General features: G+C 43.1%; 1 protein-coding gene across 1 annotated transcript in view; it reads right to left on the minus strand.

The window, feature by feature from the left end:
* LOC135992558 (inactive cell surface hyaluronidase CEMIP2-like) overlaps positions 1–20,285 on the minus strand; it is a 47,167-nt gene that overhangs the window by 4,119 nt on the left and 22,763 nt on the right. The window contains exons 17-20 of the mRNA XM_065641844.1: positions 14,903–15,111; positions 4,376–4,558; positions 2,323–2,536; positions 1,489–1,590 (exon numbers count right to left, since the gene is read on the minus strand). Of these exons, the coding sequence (XP_065497916.1) occupies positions 1,489–1,590; positions 2,323–2,536; positions 4,376–4,558; positions 14,903–15,111 (708 nt within the window). The remainder of the gene's footprint in view (positions 1–1,488; positions 1,591–2,322; positions 2,537–4,375; positions 4,559–14,902; positions 15,112–20,285) is intronic.

The following is a 20,285-nucleotide window of genomic DNA, read 5'->3' on the forward strand; positions in this document are numbered from 1 at the left end:
AGGAGGAAGCAAAACCCTTAGTTCTCAATGGCACTGATAAAGCCAGTGGGGTACAAAACCATGAGAATGAGGTCATCAGCATCTTTTGTATATTAAGAAGATACATTTGGGAAGCCAAGAATCTTGGGGGTAAAACGCTTAGTTCAGTCTTAATACAGTTTCTTTCCATGTAGGGGAAATTACTGTCACTTGGCGAAGCAGATTTGACCACAGAGCAAGGAGGAGGTGCTGAGACAGCAGATGGGGGAATAGAAGCGACATATGGACTTTTTTTGTTTTCCCTGGAAATGTAAATATCAAAACCAAAATATTCCTTCTTAGTAGGGCTGCCCCAGTGCCTCAAGGAAGTTGTAGCACAAGTGGCTCCTACTCCCTTTCCTACAGCAAGGGCTTCTTCCCCAGGCTGCACCTCTCAGGACGTGTCATGATACTCGCTTTTAGAAAGACAATGGCTCTCCGAGGTGCCTGGCACTGGTGCATCTCCCCAGCACCCCAGGAGACAGCCCAGCCTGGGAGGACACAACCTCCACCAAGGAGAGCAACAGCCTACCAAGGTCAGGCTGTCAGAACACTGAGCCCAGGATACACAACACCCCACTGTAACCCACACTGGTCCAAAGCACGCAGGCACCAGGGAGCTCAGATACATCCCATCAATCTGAGACATGTGAACGCCTCCAGGGAATATAGGGCCAGACTGACGGAGGGAGCATTAAAGCTTTAGAAAAGGCAAAGAAACTTTGAGGCCACCCCTGGTTTTCCAAACCTCGCTGACTATGCCTGTCTGTGCTGCACACACGCAGGTCTCTGCACTTCACCACGGGTGAGGATGCTGCCTCCACTAACACCTGCTTGCTAATGGGTTGGAATAAATTTTTCATGATGCAGCCGGTGCATGTGGCAAGAAATCTTGGCTGCTCTGGCTCCTTAAGGATTCTGTGGCAGCTTTCCTTGGCATTTGTTAGCATTAATTATAACTCAGTAGCATACAGGCATGTAAGCCTGGACAGTACCCTTGCAAGCGCGATTTCAGTCACCTTCACCCTCTAGACAGACAAATAAGGCGTCTGCAGGGGCAACCTGACTGCTCTAAACCCCTTCAGCAGTGAAATATAGTTATTTTTATCTTTTAGTGCCAGCAGAGAAAATCAGAAAAGCAAACTTGTTTTTGTCATCCTTTACAATGAGTTCTGGTGCGCTTTCCTCTCTCCTTAGTCTACATTAGAGTGGTGGTGTTAATTCTTCTTCTAAGGTGATAAAAGGCCTTCTTTTTTTTTTTCCTAAGGGCTCAAAACCTCGTCTGAATAGAATACGAACTCCCAGTGACAACATTAATGGAGTTAATTGTAAGGGAGAGCAATGCACTCACCTCTTCCAGGGGAACCTCCCATTTCCTTCCACCAAGGCTCAGCAAGATTTTGCAGTAACTTTCCTTAGAGTTTCCCCTGTTTCAAATTCCCATTTCAAATGCAGTGAAACACAACATACCTTAATGAACGCAGATGTCAAGTGGTTTTGTATGTCCGTTCTGCTGAGAGACTGGATCTGGATTCTTATATACTTGAATGAGGGTGTGCTAGTGATAGCAACCTGCAATTACGCCAGAGACAGAAACTTAAAAAATGCCTTGCCAGCTGGTTTCCATCAACAAAATGACACCAGGTACCAATGCTCGTATATATGATCTCGAAACTTTACAAATTCTTTTTTTCAAACTGTGATCCTGGTTCACAAGTAAGTGCTCATTATTAAGACACCATTTATCAAAGGATCATGGCGACGCTGGTTGGAAGGGACCTCTGATGGTCACTCTGCCTCTAAGTAAGTTTAAAAGTCGAATATGAATTTCATATATCTTGCTTGGCTACAAACTCAAGCGCAGATTTATATGAGCCTGAAACAATTCTACAGGATTTAGAGTGGGGTGAATTTACAGTGAATGAGAAGAGAACTTGGCTCTAATTTTCCAGTTATTTCTATTAACCAGAATTACTTCCCAGTTTGAAATTCAGAAGCAATGTCATACTTTGGAATTCAAAGCTAATCGCATCTGAGCCCTCTTAAGAGTCCTTTTTTTCTTGTTTAAAAGAAAGAAATGGAAAAAACAAAAGGTGCCATGAATGTGTATTCACCTGCTTCCAGTTGGGTATTTGTTTTGAGGCTATCTTTGAAGCATAGTACAAAAAGTTGCAGAAATTCAGAGCAAAACCTTTCCCTCTACACAGGTTACGTGATGCTGTGGGAATTCTCTGTGGCTTTTTTGACCTCACGTGGATGCACATTCACGGCATCACCTCAGATGCCGTTTCGGGCAGCAGGTACCTGCGGAGCCCCGCACGCCCGGCACAGCCCAGCCGGGCGCTGGGACACGGGGCGCTGGGCAGCTGCTGGCCTCTGCGGAAAAGGGTTTGGGTCACAGCTCCAGGGGTCCCCTGGGTACATATGCGCCATGATTTTAATACGTTCACAGCCTTGCTGAGAGCAGTAACTGTGTCCTTTCCGAGCTTCATGGGCTTGCAGGTGAACAAACAGGTACCTACAAATGAGAGCGAACAGAGGGATCAGAACCACCATGTGGTTTAGAGGAAAAAGCTGAATAGAAGCAGGGTATGCACTTGCTAAATTGCATTATGCCTCCCATTTCCCAACAGCACAAACCGACCCTGTCTTAGACCAGCGTAATACAGCACAGCCATGGAAAAATGGGTCCTGCAAGGATGCGGGTCGAGCTCCCCTCTCATCCTGCTGTGACAAGACCTGCAGCACTTTTAGCCCATACACCACAGCCATCTGCCTTCCCAGACAAGCACCATGTGGGGCAGACGCCCCCCAGCTCCAGGCATCCCGTGCTGTCCCCAAGCATCGTGGCATCCCACCAGAGAAAGAGCAGCAGTAGCGCTCGGGCTGTCATGCAGAAGGAGACAGGTTTGCCTGGAAATATCAGCATCTCCCCTTCGGCTCTCTGCATCGCCCGGTCCTGGCCCGCGGGCAGAGCTTAGCCCGAGGCACGCGTGACAACAGCTCCAAGGCAGCCAGGTCTTCTGGCCTTTGGAGTTCATTTTTTCTGCTGCCTATTCTAAGTATGTTTTCAATTGTGTCTGTTCTGCAGTTCAGGCTGAGGAAATTATATAAACAGCTCACTTCAGCTCCAGGATCAAAAAGAAACATGAGCTTTAAAGCTTTCTCTTTCTTTTTAAACTAAATATTTGTTTCTATTTGTCTGGAAGAAAGAATGAGTAAGCTTGGTTCTTCTCCAAGGATCCAGCATGTGGGGTTAAAAAAAGAAGGGGAAATATCCCACTCGTTATGAAATAAAGTCTAAAAAACAACAACAGGAAAATAAAAAAGCCAATCCCCTAGCTTCTGTACTCTGAAAGGCTAAAAAAATCGCTGCTGAATTAAACAGAAAACCAAAAGGCTGACACTGCCAGAATTAAGTTAGGTTAGACCCATCAATCTGCATCTACCGGGTCCAGATGGCTGCTGGCAACCTATGGCTCTTCCTCCAGAGACCCACATGTGTAACCATTTTCCCCACTATTCAGTAGTAAACAATCTGTTTACAGAATTTGGGCTTTAAAAAGAAAAAAAGAAAACAAGAAGAAAAAAGAAATGGAGGATTAGCAAATTGTTATTTCACAATTCCTATGATGAGAGAGACCTGGCCATGAAGGAGCCTGGTTAGCAGGGCAGGCATTCCGGGATTCGATTGCTCATGTGTTATGGTTGAATGAATAAATATATCCCATCTTATTTTCAAATCTGGCATTTGTGGATTGATTCCTGAAGTAGCTACTTAGTCAGGTGAAGCATCATGGGACCCATGGTTAGACCACAAAACACTTTTTTCCTCCCTAACTATTTTAGCTGACTGAGAAACAAGGTTTTGCAATATGTTTTTTTTAACCAAAGGTGTCCTAGAGTCTTATAAAGGTAGTGCAAGATCCCCCCAGGACTCTCTTCACGCCTTCAAAATAAGAGATGTACTATGGTGCTCTCTTTTTTTCCATGAAATTTGATTTTTAGAATATGATGGTTTTAGAAATCTCTCATCATGGGAATATGAAGAAGTTGAAACTTCCCAAACTATCTCAGTGTTGAAGTTGCCACAGTCACGAGAGGACTCCTTTTCACGGCCTTTTGGGTGCAACGGATTTAAACAAATATTTACATTGCACCCACACCTGCAGTGATCTGAGCAGTGGTGATGCCTTAAGGGAGGCAAGAAATCAGCAGTTTTCATAACAGGATTGCAAATCACTGCTTGGTGATACAGAAATAGACCTACTCCAGATACTCGAGCCTATAAAGGATTTTGACCTGAAATAAGTGAAAGGACCATTTGAGGGACCCTCGGGGGCAACGCAGGGCTCACCCCGATGCTCTGTCGAAGTAGAAGAGCCGCTGGCCGGTCCCATTGAGAACGCTGGCCCGGGAAGGAGCAGCGAGGTAGCGTCTTACGCTGTGCACCATCCCTGTCGCTCGCTGGTAGACATCTGCCACCACCTGGAACACGGCGTCCCGGGGATAGCAGAGGGCAACGTGCAGCCAGTCTCCTCTGTCAGCAAAAAGGAGAGGCAGGGGAAAGAGAGACAATGCACTTAAGGGCCTGAGTACGGGAGAGATGGTCTCTAGCCAAGAGTACAGTCTTCGGGGGAAAACAGAAAAATGTCCTTTGAGGTCCTATTCCTCCTTTAGAAAAACAGAGCAAATCCTCAAAACCAAAGAAAATCACTTTTTTTTTTTTGCTTTGTCTGGAAACAACGGCTGCTTATTACAAAGGTCTGATCCAGGGACCCCGGCTGACCTCGGAGGACTTTGAGTCAGGTGCCAGGGTGGCTTAAAACCAAAAATTTTTCTCTTCCTTGCCCTGTAAGGCTGAGGTACAACCGGTCACATACACTCTCACATCTCCCAAGGCAGCCGGAGCTTGTTTTAGTTCCTCTGGAGCTGCAGCAGGAGAGGAAACCGGCATCCAGCAGACGTTTCACCAGGGGCACAGATTCAGGAATTAGAAAGTAATCTCTGACTTGAACCAGAGCCATGGTCTAAAGAGACCTGCTTCCTCCACTTTACAGCAAAGTTTATTATTATGGTTTCCATTAAAATCTCCCTATCCCCTTCTCTTTCTTCAACATCAGTTTAGAATAACTAAGGGTAAAGTTAAATAATCTTTTAACTCTTGTGTATCACTATTTCAACATGCACATTTACAAAAAATTCCCCCATAACTCTCTTTTATCCTGTGATTTGCATTGCCATCCTCATGGAGAAAAAAACTGGCTCCAAACTAGATACCTTTGTTACAGAACTCAGCCAAAAGATGCAGCTACAGTGCAATCTGGATGCAGACGGGAAGGATCTTCCACAAAACTCAACACCCTTTCCTGTCTGCGGGATGCTCTTGTGCTATACAAAGCAGAAAGCCACAAGAAGTTTACACTTGAAAAGAAAAACTGAATACCAAGATAATTAGCCTGAACCAGTACTGTGGTTAGCTTTCCTCATATTACCAAAACCATCCAGGCTTTAAATTTATTATTTTAATTACCCGGCTTCCTGGTTAAATGTGAGAATATAAATTTGGCTCAAAGAAAGACAAATACCACCTTCATCAGCTGTCTTTCTGGGTCCCGCAAAGCTCAGGAAGCCAAACTTTCTGCAGAGGCTTCCCTGAAATGACCCACCACCCAATCACTGCCTACAGAGCGATCAATGGGGTGAAACCGCTTCAATTCAGAGAAATCTGGGAATCTGCATGCCTAGATCTCTACTTTGCATTATACATGGAGAGCACAAAACCTAAGCTATTCCAATCTTTTTCTGTTTTTCTCATTAAAACAAAACAAAATGACCTATAGGATGGAAGAGGGGACAGGCTGTTCTAGAATAATAAATCAAAGCTGCACAAAGACACATCAGCTTAAGCCAGATACTGCCCTCTAGATTTTAACCAACTCCAGCTGTGTCATAACACAGGACAGCTAGAAAACAGATATATTTTCAGATGATTTGGCCTCCAACTAGAGGAAATGAAAGAAATGCACCAGAGCCGTATTTGTGGAATATTTTCAGGACACAGTCCCAAGACATTTTGGCTGCTCCATAAGGGTGATATGCATTGTGTTGGCACATTTCACCCCCTGAAGACACCATCACAAAAAGGGCTCATCAGCTCCCTCGGATGCTGGGAAGCAGCTTTGGTGCTGCACTACATTGACTGTCACTTCCCCAGGTAATGAGAAAGGCACTAGAAGAGGAAATTGGAGCACAAAAGGAAAAGAAAGTGTAAAAAAACCCACAGCTGCAACTGTCTTGAATCACCAGTGCATTTGGGAATATGAGTGCTAGAGCCTAGTGTGCATGTGAGCAGGCTGGGTGAAACATTGAAATAAATTATGTCAAGATAGAAAAAAAATCAAATAAAAAGCACCTCTTTTGGAGTTTGGGGAGGAAGAGATGGAAATAAGTACATTCCCACAACAAAGGGCTTGGGAGGAGAGGTGAGAAGAGAAGGCATTAGAAGTTATCCTTTATGTAAATATAGGAAAGAATAAGGTGGTTATTTTCTCTTTCATTTAGTGTTATTTTAGCAGCTTCCTATTTAGTTCTTTACTTCAGTTCTGTTTCTTTAGCTTCTACAAAATCCACTGCATACCCTCCCAAATACCTGCCTATGTGGCTGAACGGGGCTCCACCACCTCCAGGAAAAGCAAAGCAAGAAACTGAGCTACAGCGGGACGGTCCTCAGGCCTCTGCCTTGCAGCCGACGGGCGTCAGATGCCTCCTCTCCAGTCATTGCCAAACCGAGGGAGAAATGCAACCTCAGGCAACGTGCAGTAATCAAGCACGGGACGTCTTGGACATAGCTTTCAAAGTAAAACAGATGTGCGTGCCCCTTCCTCAGCCACCGCACCGGCCACCAAGGACCTCCTTGCTGGGTCTCAAGTGCAGGAAGCTTTCATCTTCTTCAGGGTGGGCAATAAACTGTAGTCCTACGTTACCTCTCTGCTTAAAACCTCTCCATTCTGTCTTATTTACCAGCTGCTACTCTGGGTTGAATATTTGCAGACAAAATAAGAAAAATAAGTCCTTGTTCTGCTGCTCTCAGTACCAGCACATCAGCTGGGATCTTTGCAGATGCCCCGAGGCTTGGGGACACACATAGCACTAGCAAGAAGAGAAAACACTGAATTAATAGTAGATCCCAAATTATTAATTCAGAGTAATTTCAGACCCCTGCCTGAATGCTGTGGGAACATCTGTAGCTTTAGATGCTCTTATGCTTAAAACCGGCACAAAGGGGAAAAAATTACTTAAAACACAAGGGATGGAAGTCAGACTATTGATAAACAAAATGCTGTCCAATATAGTCAATATAGCAATATACAGGACTTTCCTTTTAATTCTTTAAGCTTTCATTCTTAGGAGTTTCTTGCAAGAGAAACAAAAATATTCTCAGGTGGAAAGTCTGACGTTAGAATTAGCTGTCAGTTAAGTTAAAGTCATATTAGCATGTGTAGGAAACTAACCTGAGCTGTTTAAGTAACTGTGTTCACGGCCTTTTCTAGTGATAAAGTTCAGTCCATTTTAGGAGCAAGGAACATTCCTGCTTTTTTTTCATTCTTGTTCTTAATCAGGCCAACATTTTCCTATGTGTTTTTACAAAAAGAAAAAAAACCTTGGCATTTGAAGGAGAAAAGCTAGATATGCACTAGCAAAAAGTCAGTGTTTAGTGGGTCCTAACAGTTTCAAACACCACTCGGAAAATTTTTGAGAGTCTGCCGACACCAACATGTATAAAACCTGACACTTCTTCCCCTCTGTTACTGTCATTAGAAAATCTCCACAGTGTGTTTCATGCATTTTTATGAATGTATTTAGCCTGTTTATTTCCTTTTGGAAATGGCTGGGTGAAACAAACCCAGGAACACTTTCTTTTTTTTCACCAGGATATGGGCATTTGCAGTTGTGGCTCTTTCAGGTGAAGCAAAAACATCAGGCAAAGTGTTAAAAAAGTATTCTCATGTTTTGGCAATGAGCAGGCTTCCTGGGATAAGCAAAAGCAAAGAAAGGACATGGGAAAGGCAAAAAAAGCAGGCAGGAGGTTTCCTGTTCTTGGACATGTGGTAGATGCACGTACATACATCCAGACCTCATTTACAACCCTCAGAACAAATCCCCAGCTTAACACCAAACTCCCGAAGGCAGAGCCACTCAGAGAAACATGATCAGGTAGGCAAAGTAGGGGAGAGTTTTGCGAGTGGTGGGATGTAAAGGGAGTCGTGTAACTTGGAGATGAGATTTGGCTGGAGGACACATAGAAGGAGTGCGTGTCTGGGACTCTCACCACCTGGGACAGGACAAATAATGTTCTGCATTGTGAACCTGCCCCTTGACTACATCAGATGGAGCATCCGTCCTGGGCAAACAGGTATGATCTAGTGCTGGGGTTGCTGGTTATGCTGGATGTCAATCCTGGCTGTATTTTAGCAAAGGAAACCTCTAAGCTGATGAATATTATTCTAGAAAACAGCTCCACCATGTTTATTGACATGGTGTGTCATGTAGCCGATGACCATGGAAGTGCACCGTCCAAACCCTGATCTCTGTGATGAATATCTGGGGTAAGCTAATGAGGGAATGCCATAGAGTACAACTAAAAATTACTTATTTTTCCCTTGGGCTTGAAAAAAGAAGAGACTTCCATCCAGTGAGTCAGTCTCCCCCGACCATTATTACTCCTATTTAAAAACAACCCCTCTGACATTTTGGTCAACACCTACATGAGCTGAACTTTCAAAGGGAGTGAGACAACTGGGAATTTGAAACTTTCCTGTTCATAATATGGGAACCAAGCAGAAATCCCCATGTACTGCTTCAGTAAGTTTGTCTCTTGCAGGTGGAATTTTGAACTTCAAAAGACAAAAAAAGCAAAGCCACCATTCAGCCTCCAAACTGTCCCACAAACAAATCACAGGAGGTAAATGTTCCTCACTCTCAGTCAGGATACAGCTGTTTTTTATCTCCAAAATATGTTTTCCAGCCTCACAACAACCTGCCCAGCATCGGCTGAATCTCCTCTGGCACAAAACCTGTTTTCAGGACAAGACATCTCCTCTCCGACCAACATCACTGGTGGGGTAAATGGCGTGAGAAATACCCACACATCTCACAGCTGCTAAGAAGAGCGGAGAAAGGGTTGCAAGGAACCTAGCTACATCCTTACCACTTTCTCCCAGTTCAAGCTCTTTTCCTCAAACCCACATTTACCACCGGCTCCCTGCAGCTGTCACTCCTTCCCTTTTTCTAGATTTCTTTTTAATTTTCTGCCTTCATCTCAAGTCCATTAAACTCATGCAAACCCCCTGCAATGATGCACATGGCTACTGGGCAAACATCCAGCAATTTCTTTTCAGGACCTTGTTATTAAGGATAGACTCTTCTGGAAGACTGCTTGCTGCAGGGATAGTAACAACTTCGGTATGTCTTTAGCTAACTAGAGTTGTGTGTATTGGGATTTAAATGCCTTTCCTAAATGTTGTCATTTAGGAAATGCCATTAAAAATTCAAAAGCATTGGCCATCTCTTAATATAAATTAAATTTTTTTGTTTTACCCATGTGCCTCCTTAGGCAAAAAGAATGATTTTTGCTTTCATGAAGCTCAACAAATTATAAATGGGATCCTGCCCTGAGGTACGCTTCTGCTGATACTCATGAAACCAGGGTTTGACTCGGCCAGCATTTGGCTCACAGACAATTGCATTCAAGTAAAAATAAGAACTTCCTGCATTTAAATACAGTACATCATCTTACTGTCTTTTTTCCCACCCTACATGCTTTCATGAAGGAATCACATCCCAATTCAATTTGTACTTTTTTTTTTAATGCATTCCCAGGTACTCTAGTGCTGACTATTGTGTATTTTGTTTTTTCCTGCTGCTGTGTCTTGGATACGTCAGGCCAGAAGAGGCTGGTGGCCCTGAGGAGCCCAAAGCCCCGCTCCATGGGCCAGGAGAATCACAGAATCATAGAATCATGGTGGTTGGAAGAGACCCTCAAGATCATCAAGTCCAACGATTAACCTAACACTGGCACTAAACCATCTCCCTAATAACCTGCAGCAAGGACTGTGGGTGGGAAGGCAAAGACGGGACTTTAGGATCACTCAGACTTGGCCATGTCAGCACCAGCTTTGGCCCAGCTGTACTAAAACAGTGCAATCTGCAACCTGGTGTTCTGGCAAATGCTTTAGCTTCTTTCCAATTAAAAAAAAAAAATCTTGTGGCTTTCATCCACGGGCTGACCTGTGAGTAATTTAAGGGATTTAAATACACAGAAGGGAATTCAAATATATCTGCTGACTTCTGTGTTGTGCAGATGATTAACTCTGAATTACAGATGTTATCAAGAGGGGCAGGCTATGAAACCCAAGTAGCACTTTACTTATTATTATTGGAAATAGAGTTGGTGTTACTTGTATTACATCCAGATCTGGGCAGATTGAGGTCAGAACTCATGTACATACAAGTTACTAGCAAGCAGTCACAGACTTAAACTGTTAGCTCTGCTTTGAAATACTAATTTTGCCTTCCTGTGCATTTATCAATCTGGGAAGCAAGAGGAAAAGCTCATTTAGAAATAATCTGAAAAAGGAACAATTTAGGAAATATCCATAAACTGGGCAAGTCTGCAACAAGCACATTCTAGCCTTGTCTTGTTATCTTTGTTTCCCTCTAGACCTTATCACGGCTAAGGAATTTAATCACAAAAATGACAAGTAGCTGAAAGTATGAATCATTCTGGCATCGATTAAGAAGCTGTAGGAAAAACACCTACCTACACAACTCTGACAAATACAAATATAATGAGTCCCCCAGAGTCTTAGTGCAGACATGGGCTGCAGAAGTTTGCCTGCACTGAAATCTCCACCTTTGGATGAGCTGCAGCATCCTGGAGGCTTCATATCGCCCAGCGTCCAAAGGCTCCACTATTTTTAATGAAGAATTTAGACACAAACTCATTCCAGGCTCTTGAATCTTCAGATAATTTACATTATTCACTGGTGAATATGATAACAAGCCCTAGCGCAGAACTCCAGCCTAGCAAATAGAGGAGTTGAGCTGTGCACCTGTGCCCATCCCTGCACAAACACGGCAGCAGGGGAAAGGCTGGACACGTGCCCAAGCACACACATGGACATCTGCCCTTTTGCTTGCTGCTGACAAGAAATTTGGCACTCCCACACCATTTTTTTTTTCAAAGGCTCTCATAAGGATCCAACTCCTGCAAAAAGGCACCGAAGAACATCGATGTCATGAGCCTCGCTGCTCATAAGCTAAGAGGGATGCTGATGGAGAGAGCCCAGGGAAGGTTCCTGCGCTGTCCTTGGAGCCAGCATCTGTTGGGAGACATGCAATATGATGGAAAGACCCTGCTTGCAGAACCGTGGCAATCTACCTACAAAAACTACCCTCTTTATCCAGTTAGCTGCTCACATTTCTCTGAATTCTGTCAAACCAGAGCAGAGAGCCCTAATAAGGGAAAACCCTTCCCTCTGAGCCTTAACAGACCAAGTACAGAGATATTTGCCTGTGCTCATTAAAAACAAGGAATGTTTAATCTAATTGCCACTGCTTTTCAGGCTGCTTCAACAGCACAACTTATTACACTATACTTCAGATATGCGTTTTGAGGAGATTTAATTCTTATCTTCAGATGTGCTGATAGCACAAAGAAGCCTGGCTGATTCACTGAACAGCTCTGTGCCTCTGATAATAGTATTTGCCTTAGCTTCTCCTGTGATTAGAAAATTTGCACATGCATAAAGCCTAAGTGATTAAATTGAAGGACTTCTTTTCTGACTTTGTTTACTATACAAAGTGCCAATCTTTGTACTGTTTTCAAGCACCTGAAAGAAGGCACTTGCTTGCAACTGAATAATGTTTTCCTTGCTCTCCTCCTGGCTTACCAGCCTCTCCCCACTCTGGTAACAAGCTTGATGCTCTCTGATGGCCTTTGCGCTTCAGGATAGTAACTGTGAGCAAAGCCCTTAACTCAGTCTTGCAAATAATTCACATACTTTTGCGCCGCAGGAAAAAAAAAAAAAAAACAAAAAAAACAAAAACCAAGAAAACATACAAACAGCTCTGAGGGGGAGAAACCGCTCCAACAAAGAGATGAAGTCCATGGAGAAGAGGTCTGAGGTCCCTGCTCATGAAGGTTTCACACACAATTTATGCCCGACGAGCGCAATCCTCAGCAGATCTGCACTGGTTCTGAAGCACGCTTCATTCCTGGTCATTAAAATTCCAGTCGGCGCTCTCCTTCTGTTCACTTGCCAAAACCTTCAGAAGCTACTTGTCCTGCAATACCTCTATCCACAAGCATCAATACCCAGCCACCTTCTCATCCTCATAGGGAAACACCCAGCCATTAGACAGACAACCCTACCTACAGCTTACAAAGGGCATTTCTGCTGAGACAGCTACGTTCCCCAGCAGCCTGAAAACACAGCCTGCAGGTCTCCGCCGTGCCTTTATATTTGCCTATCGGTCAGCTAGCGGCAAATGCAAACAAGTGTACCATACCTCTCCTTGGAAGGGAACATGGTGTGCATCAAACAGCTCATTTGCACCACACGGCTGCAGATGGTAGCATGTGGAGACACAGCGATAGCGTTTGGTTTAGCTACATATTTTGATGGAAGCTAAGAAACCGAAGAATTACTCTAAACATGGCTTGAATCAGCGCAAGGAAGACACAAGTGCTGCAGCAGCCCTTCAGGTGCCCAAGGTAGAAAGAAAAAGATCTGCTCGGTGTCTGTGCTCAAACTAGTGCCCTCCTCTGCTGAGTAAACCCACCCGGGCAGTGCTGCTGAGCTCACCAGGCAAGGTACACAGCTCGCAGAAAGCAGCGCTGCCAGTTTCAGCTGGGTCACGTGAATTCATCCCCACCAAGTCCTGCCCACCCGAGGAATCCGGACGTTCCAGTCTCATATCAGACATCTGAACTGGCGTGACTTCTATCAGAGCTTTCTACCGCGCTTCAGAGGCAGGGAAAGGGTTAATCATGCGAGCATTCAACATCAGTGCTACTCCTGACCTCCACAGAAATCCAAATCCTGGGACAAATCTCCCTGTCAAATTCCTTATTTCCCCTCTGACCTTCCTTCAGCCAGCACAGAGCAAATCACTCCAGAAGCACAAGGGCTGTCTATCTGCAAAGGCAGCATCCCGGGTATACCTATCCATCATTTTACAATGACAAGACTAAAAATAGTTTCATTGTTCACTCAGATTATGTTTGAAATTATTAATCCTAGAATATTGCTGTTAAAGTTCATCAAACATTTTTTTGGTTTGCATCACACATTCTACACAGATGTTACTATTTTAAGGGCTCGCATTTTTGGCACATTATTCAGTATTTTGGATTAAAAAGCAACAAACAAAGCATAAAGCCACTTGAGGGAAGTAAAAGTCTTCCTGATTTTCTAAGTCTGATTACTCTGGGCTCCACAATCTGAGATTTCTTCCATTCCAAAAATGATTAGAAAACCATGTTTAATAAAGGTCATACATGGAACTGCTTAAGCAGGCACTTGTTTTCCTTCAAACCCATAAACCCTCTTTTTCACCTCAACTGATTTACCCTTCTACAGGAAGATCATTTCCCCATGTTTTTGCATGAAGTCTGGACATTTCACCATTGCCACTGCATCAGCCCTAAGCCTCACAGTCTTTAGCATCCAGCACGCTTGAGGTGTACACAGAGCAGCCACACATTTCATTCCCAATTATTTCTTAGCAAGATGCTTTAAATGAAATTAAGTAAAAATGTGGTTTTCTTTCACTACAGTATATTTCTTGTTTATGGTTCTTCAAAACACATACTTTGCCAACTGTTTCTGGATCAGAAAAATCTATGAACCTTTGCCCTGTTCAAATAACTGTTTCCACACAAGACAAAGAGAACCATAACCACATTGTGGCTTTCAGTAGTAAAATGTAGTTAAGTTGCTGCTTGAACAAGAGCTAAACTTCAAGCTGAGTTTTACCCAAGACCCAGTGCTGCCTTCAAATTTGAATCTGTGCTTGAAGACCACAGGCCAAAGCTTTGAGAAGTATTAATTGGCACAGGGATGGAGTAACCACTAGTTACCCAGCAGAAGACTTAGCTCTGCAATTGCAAGGAAATAGCTAATCATTTTAACACAGATAGTAACTGCAAAGCTCAGCTTGTCCATGAGTGACTAATAGATTTTCCTCTTCCTTAAAGTGCACAAAGATACATTAATAAGGAAAACAGGAAAACTGTAAATGAAATTATGCACAATGAAACAGATTGCAGGGGAAAAACGTACTGTCTAAAATGAATATACCCCACTTTTATATAATGGCAGAAGAAATCATGGAAAACAAATGCAGCACAGCCTACGATTTTGCTGTACTGAGCCTTAACATTTTAAAACTTTATGTAAAAAGAAACTGATTATAGGGCTGTTTGGACGACAGAAGATGCAAAGCTCTGTGCACATTCTGATGTATTTCTGCACTTTATATATATGGGAGATAAATTATGTGTGCAGTAACTAGTACAAACAAACGAACAAGAGCCAGAGCTTTTCTGGAGGGAATTCAGGGACAACAGGCCAGGACTTATTTGGATTCTGTTTCAAAACTTTCTGGAAAGGGAAACATCTCTGCACATCAAAAAAGCTGAATAAAGTAAAAGCAGAGGCATCTCTTTGCATCAGTAAGTGCCAGCCATTAACACCTTGCTTCCACACCCTCAGAAATTGCTGAGGCATTTGAAAAGTCACTTGCGAATAACCTGGGAAATTGTTAAAGCTCCAGACCTTTGGAAAACAGAACATTTTCCAGCAATGTAGGGCAGTACCTATTGAAGTTGATCGGGTACAGGATAATATCCTCAGGTGCTCTGCCGTCCCAGTGGATGACATAAGCCTGCTCGAGCATGACGACGGGCTGGTACTGCTGGTATGGTGCTCCTCTGTTCACACCTTGCAGCCGCACGGGATGAGAATGGTATGCTGCTCTGGCAATGGATAAGGTCAGATTCTCGGGGCGTCTGGCCTGAATATAAAGCTGAGGGTGAAAGGAAAATGACAAGCATATCCATTAAACTGGCCAAGCTCAGCTATAACATGTGCATTTGATCATCGTTGCCTGTAAATGTTTTTTGCCAATGAAGAGCTCAGAACATTTGGAAAGTCACTGAAACATTTCCAGTTCAAATATAAAAGGTAAAACAGAAATAGCGTCTGCAGCCATTCGTCGGGACACCATGAAGTGAGATATGAATTGTACAGCACCACAAAAATGCTCACTATTCAAAATCTCAAGGGAAAAGGGCAAGCAAGGAAATATCACAAAGTAACTCCTTTTTATGAATTCAAATAATTGCACTTTAAAAACAGGCTTATTCCATTGAAAAGACAGAAAACTTTAAAGTTATTTCAATGGGCTTTGGACTAGGTCCAGTGATCTAATGGAATCCACATCTTTGCTCTCAAGTAGCAGACTAGGCTGAAATTTTGGGGGCAAAAACTCAATGGCCTGACTATATGATCTTACAGTCTAATTACCATGTTCCACAGGCTTGACCAGAGAGCTTTTCTGCTCAGGGACCAACAGATGCCCTTGGCCTGTAGTTCACCTCTACAGACCAATTACAAAACTACGCTCCGGTTGTATGCTCTCTCTGTCCTGCCATCACTTAAATGAAGGCCAATTCATGTGACAAACATTGGTTTTAAGGCCAAACGCATGATGTTCACCTGCTTCCTCTTGCGTGAAATTCCAGTGCCAAAGTAGAATGCACAGCCAGTCATACAAATCTGTCCCGGCACACGTGGTTGTAGCAAACAGCTTGTCATGTTCCCTGAAGGGATTCAAATGCACTGAGGAGAGGTGAGGACACCTATATCCAGCTTCCTTCACTCTCTTACAGTGTAGAATAGTGCTTTTTGTATCAAGAACTTAACACATCCAACATAAAAATCCGTGTGAGCTCAGAAATATCTAAGTTTCTACATGAGCATCCGTTCAGCAAAATTGTTTTAAAACGCAATTTCTGTCTTTGAGGTAGGTCAAAATGAAGGCAGCAGTCTCTTAAGTTTTTAAAATGCAGGCAAGGATACAAGCACAGCCAAGACTAGCAGAGAGCCAAGACTCCATCTACCAGGATATCCGCTTTCTAATGCTGGGCTGTGAGACCTTGGCCCCTCACATCTCCATATCTGCTTCTCTTCCTCTTGTCTGTGCAGATCGAAAGCTCTGCACAAACAGTCTCTCACTGGCTTATTTTAGTTGGGGTTTCCAGCCAGTTCAGTTCTCAGTTCCAGTTTCATGCTCAGAAGGACTCTGCACTTGGTCCTGATCCTCGTGTTGAGTTGGAATTGCTGAGGACCTCGACGAGACAGGTCCTCTCTGCCTACCCCTCACCTCATCTGTGAATTCAGCAGCCTCCTGCTGAATGCCCAAGTTAAAAAATTCGGTCTCATGTCAAAGAAGTAATCCAAAAGTGATTGTAAATGTTTATTGGATATTCTGTCTATTCCTCCTTTCGCACAATTGCACTTTAATGATGAGAACCTATCCTGAGTGCTATCTGCAGACCATTGAAGATTAAAATGGATTGCAGAATTGCATTAAACAGAAATTTTTCCTGACGGCCGAACTTATTGATCAAGTAATTCACTCCAAACCATCTCTGAGCAGCAGCCCATTTGCTCTTTCTTGATGGATCAAGGAAGAATAAATTATTTTTACAGTCTGATAAAAGACCTTTTTCATCTATGAAACCAAGGAGGAAAACCTATTTTCCCTTCACATTCAAACCATGATTGGAAAATCAATAACATGCAATGCAATGAGCCACATTTCAATCTCATTTTTCCCCACCTGGATGGGTAAGTGCTGAGGTCAGAGCAGGTGATCAGTAAGGTACCTTTGGACCTGAAATCCCATCAATGTATTAATTGTTCTCAGTCAAAACCACAATTTCTGACAAAGAATGGTTGGAATGAACTGTGATACTGCAAAATAATAGCCCACTTGTGTCTTTCTGGATAAGAGGCAAGAGTTTCTGTCCTATCACTGTAAACTTTGACATTATTTCCTTTTAATATGTGTCTCTAGCAAGCACAGAATGTTAAGGTGGTACCTGCTGTGCACTTAGTACAAAATGAAATACATCAATGCTAAACTAAGCCAAGAAAGGAAGGAAGTGCATTCAATGAGCCCAAAAAGTTCCTAAATTACAGACTACGAAGAACAAAAGACTCTTATATACTTCAAGGTATTTATGCAAAAAGAAAAAGAGAGAGAGAGAGAGAGAGAGAAAGCTCTATGCATGGCCTAAGTTCCTCATTACAGTGATTGCTAATGAGTTCAGAAAGTGCTGGAAGAACATGCAGTATGCTTCAATCAGATGTTGAGGAAAGCATGTCAGAGATCTGTTGGTAACATTTTCCTCCCAGAGACCTAGGGACCAAGTCACAGGTCTGACATTAAGGATAATGGTGACAGCTGTTTTGAGAATGAAACCGTAATTACTGAAACAAGGAAAAATGCCACTTCTGTGTTGACAGAAATATTTGTAAACTTATTTTGTCTCCTGCAATGACCAACGGTGGCCACTGAGTGAATGCCTGCCAGAACTGCAAGCCACCAAGGATGTGATTTTCAGTTCCACAGAAATACAGCAGAATATCCGGTGGATCATGCGAAATATTTATCACTAAAGGAGGTCACAGTAGGTAAATTCCCTGAAAAATAATAACTCTTTGAGCTCTGCTGGCCCCAGGTAGGTGAAACATCAGCCACTGTCCCAGCGTAGTGCCCTCGGGATGTCACAACGTGGCCTCTTTCTTCCTCAACCATTACTCCGTGACACCTTTACTCACTTGAACTAAACTTGGGAAACTTCACCACTCTTCTTCCTCCTATCTAGCTTTGCAGGGGCAAAATACTTGTGAATAGGACTGAAAATGAGATTAGAAGATCATTTATTTTCTAGAGTAAAAAAATCCATCTTCCTTAGCAACACCTTCATAATTTTCAGTTAGCTCTGTCGAAATATTTAAAAGAAGAAAGTGGGTCATAAAAGTACTTTAAAATATGAGAAGTGGTGACAGCTTAATGTAGTAGGAGAAGAACAGCTAGTTAAAATGTTATAAAATGTAGCCTTCTACTTGCTTGGGTAGTTTAATGGATGTAGTTGTCATTTTAGCTGCTTAACACTTCATGCTAAAAAGATGTGTCAGATTTCCCTATGCTTACATGGCGATTTTCCCAAGTAGATTGTGAAACTGAGAAGATAAGTTCTTTTACAATTCATGGGGGACCTGCTATACAACTAGATAGCAAGTATGAAGATAAGCAGCATGCAAAGTATTGGAACAGAAAATCTTGGTTTCTGTGAATAGGTTTGCTTTGCTTTCTAGTTTCAGCTGTCAAGCTGGGGCAAAATGAGAAGTTCAAACCACACCTTCTCCTCTTCTGGTTGTTCGACTGTTCAAAAAAGGTTAATTTCCCAGGGCAAAACACTTTCTCTAGGAAGTTTCCAAATGAAAACCTTAAGATTCTTTCAGAAAGAAAAAAAATCTGTCTTTCTGTAAGACATGCTAGGACCAATTTTTGGTTCTAAAAATGACAGCAGCTTCACTGTCATCAGCAAAACTACTTTGATTTTCCATTGGCGCACATCAGAGATCAAAATTGGACCTCCTTGTCCAAATACAGACACCATGAGCTGAAAAAATATCTTGCAGGCTATCCTTCTTCCCAGTCTGTGAGGTGCTGACGATACTCAAGCATCGCAGGTACACTGGGACTGTACAGTTTTACCTGTGCTCAGAAAAGCGCCGTTTACTACCTGCTGCATCTCTCGCTTTACATTCAGAAGCATCAGTACCAAAATCAGCTACACAGGCAGTGAATACACCAGTGGACACAAGCTGAAGATATATAACTTGGAGATGCAGGATCAGTGCAATTGCAAACATTCAGTGCAAGAAACGAGTTAACAGAAGGGCAAGAATTTCCACTTCAGCAGCCGGCAGCAAGGCAGTAACTAGGTGGACGGGTGAAAAATCAACAGCATTGCCTGAAGTATTCTATAATAGCAAGGCATCAATTTTTCGGTACTTCAAAACTGACACTAATTTAGCTATGTAGCCGTCTCTTATGACTGTCAAACACCTTTTTAAGCTTACAAAAGAAAATAGCATGTCCTGCCAAAACCTCTGCTTATTTTAATAAAGATGAATACCAAAAAAGAGAAGTTTCACAGCCACTGCTGATGAGTTGCTGTGAAGCCTGCAAGGAAGCAGTAAGTGCACAGTTTCAACTGCCCAGTGGGAGCCAAGGCACTTGTCTTATAATTTATATAAAAATCAGAAACGGTTTAGGAATCTCATTTACATTTTAACAAGTAATGCAGGTGTTGAGGAGTCTCCAGTCCAGCGCTGTTGAAAATCTCACCCATCTACACGGAGAGAACTACAGGATGAGCCTCACCCTACATTTTTCTTTTATTATTGGCCTTTGCAAGAGCTGAAGTCAGGTTGACAGGACTCTGAGGACCTCAGTGACTGAGTGACTCATAAAGATTGCCAGAAGACGTGGTGCTGCCAGCTCTTGTGATTTCCCTGTGAGTCTCCCTCTACTTGGTGTTCTTCCTCAAAGCCTCGCTTTATTTACATTACAACATGAGAGTTTCAGCTGTCACTAAAAAGCAAAGGGGTTGGTCTTGTTTGGACAACACTAACCCTGCAGCCTCCAGAATCGAAAGGAGGAAACAAAAAGACCCGATAGTCCATCCTTGTGTAAATTTTGTGATTTTAAGCTGGTCCCAGAACCCTTTTTAGGTAGTGAAAAGCAACGAGGCTTTTCTTAGTGCTCCCCGCTGCAGGAAGGTCTCCGATACCAGGTGGGGAAGGTGAGTGGTGCTTCTTGGAGATGATGAGCAGGAAGGACCATGAACCAACCATAGGAAGGTGGGAATGTCAACCTGAGTTGCCAGATTTAAACACCCTCAGGAAAGACTGTCCCCAGGATTTTGTGGATCTAGGAATGCTGCCAGAGGAATAGGTTTTCCCCAGGCATTTCCTTTCCTGCACAAATTACATCCAGGAGAAGATGAGCATGAAAAGTGCATGGAAGAAACCAAGCAGAAAGGAATTAACTGAATTCGAGGCACTTTGCTCAGAAGGGATTTGGCTGCAATGTTAGCTGAAGGACTTGGATCTCGTTTT

Source organism: Caloenas nicobarica, chromosome 10 (genome assembly GCF_036013445.1).
Source record: "Caloenas nicobarica isolate bCalNic1 chromosome 10, bCalNic1.hap1, whole genome shotgun sequence".
Lineage (NCBI taxonomy): Eukaryota > Metazoa > Chordata > Aves > Columbiformes > Columbidae > Caloenas > Caloenas nicobarica.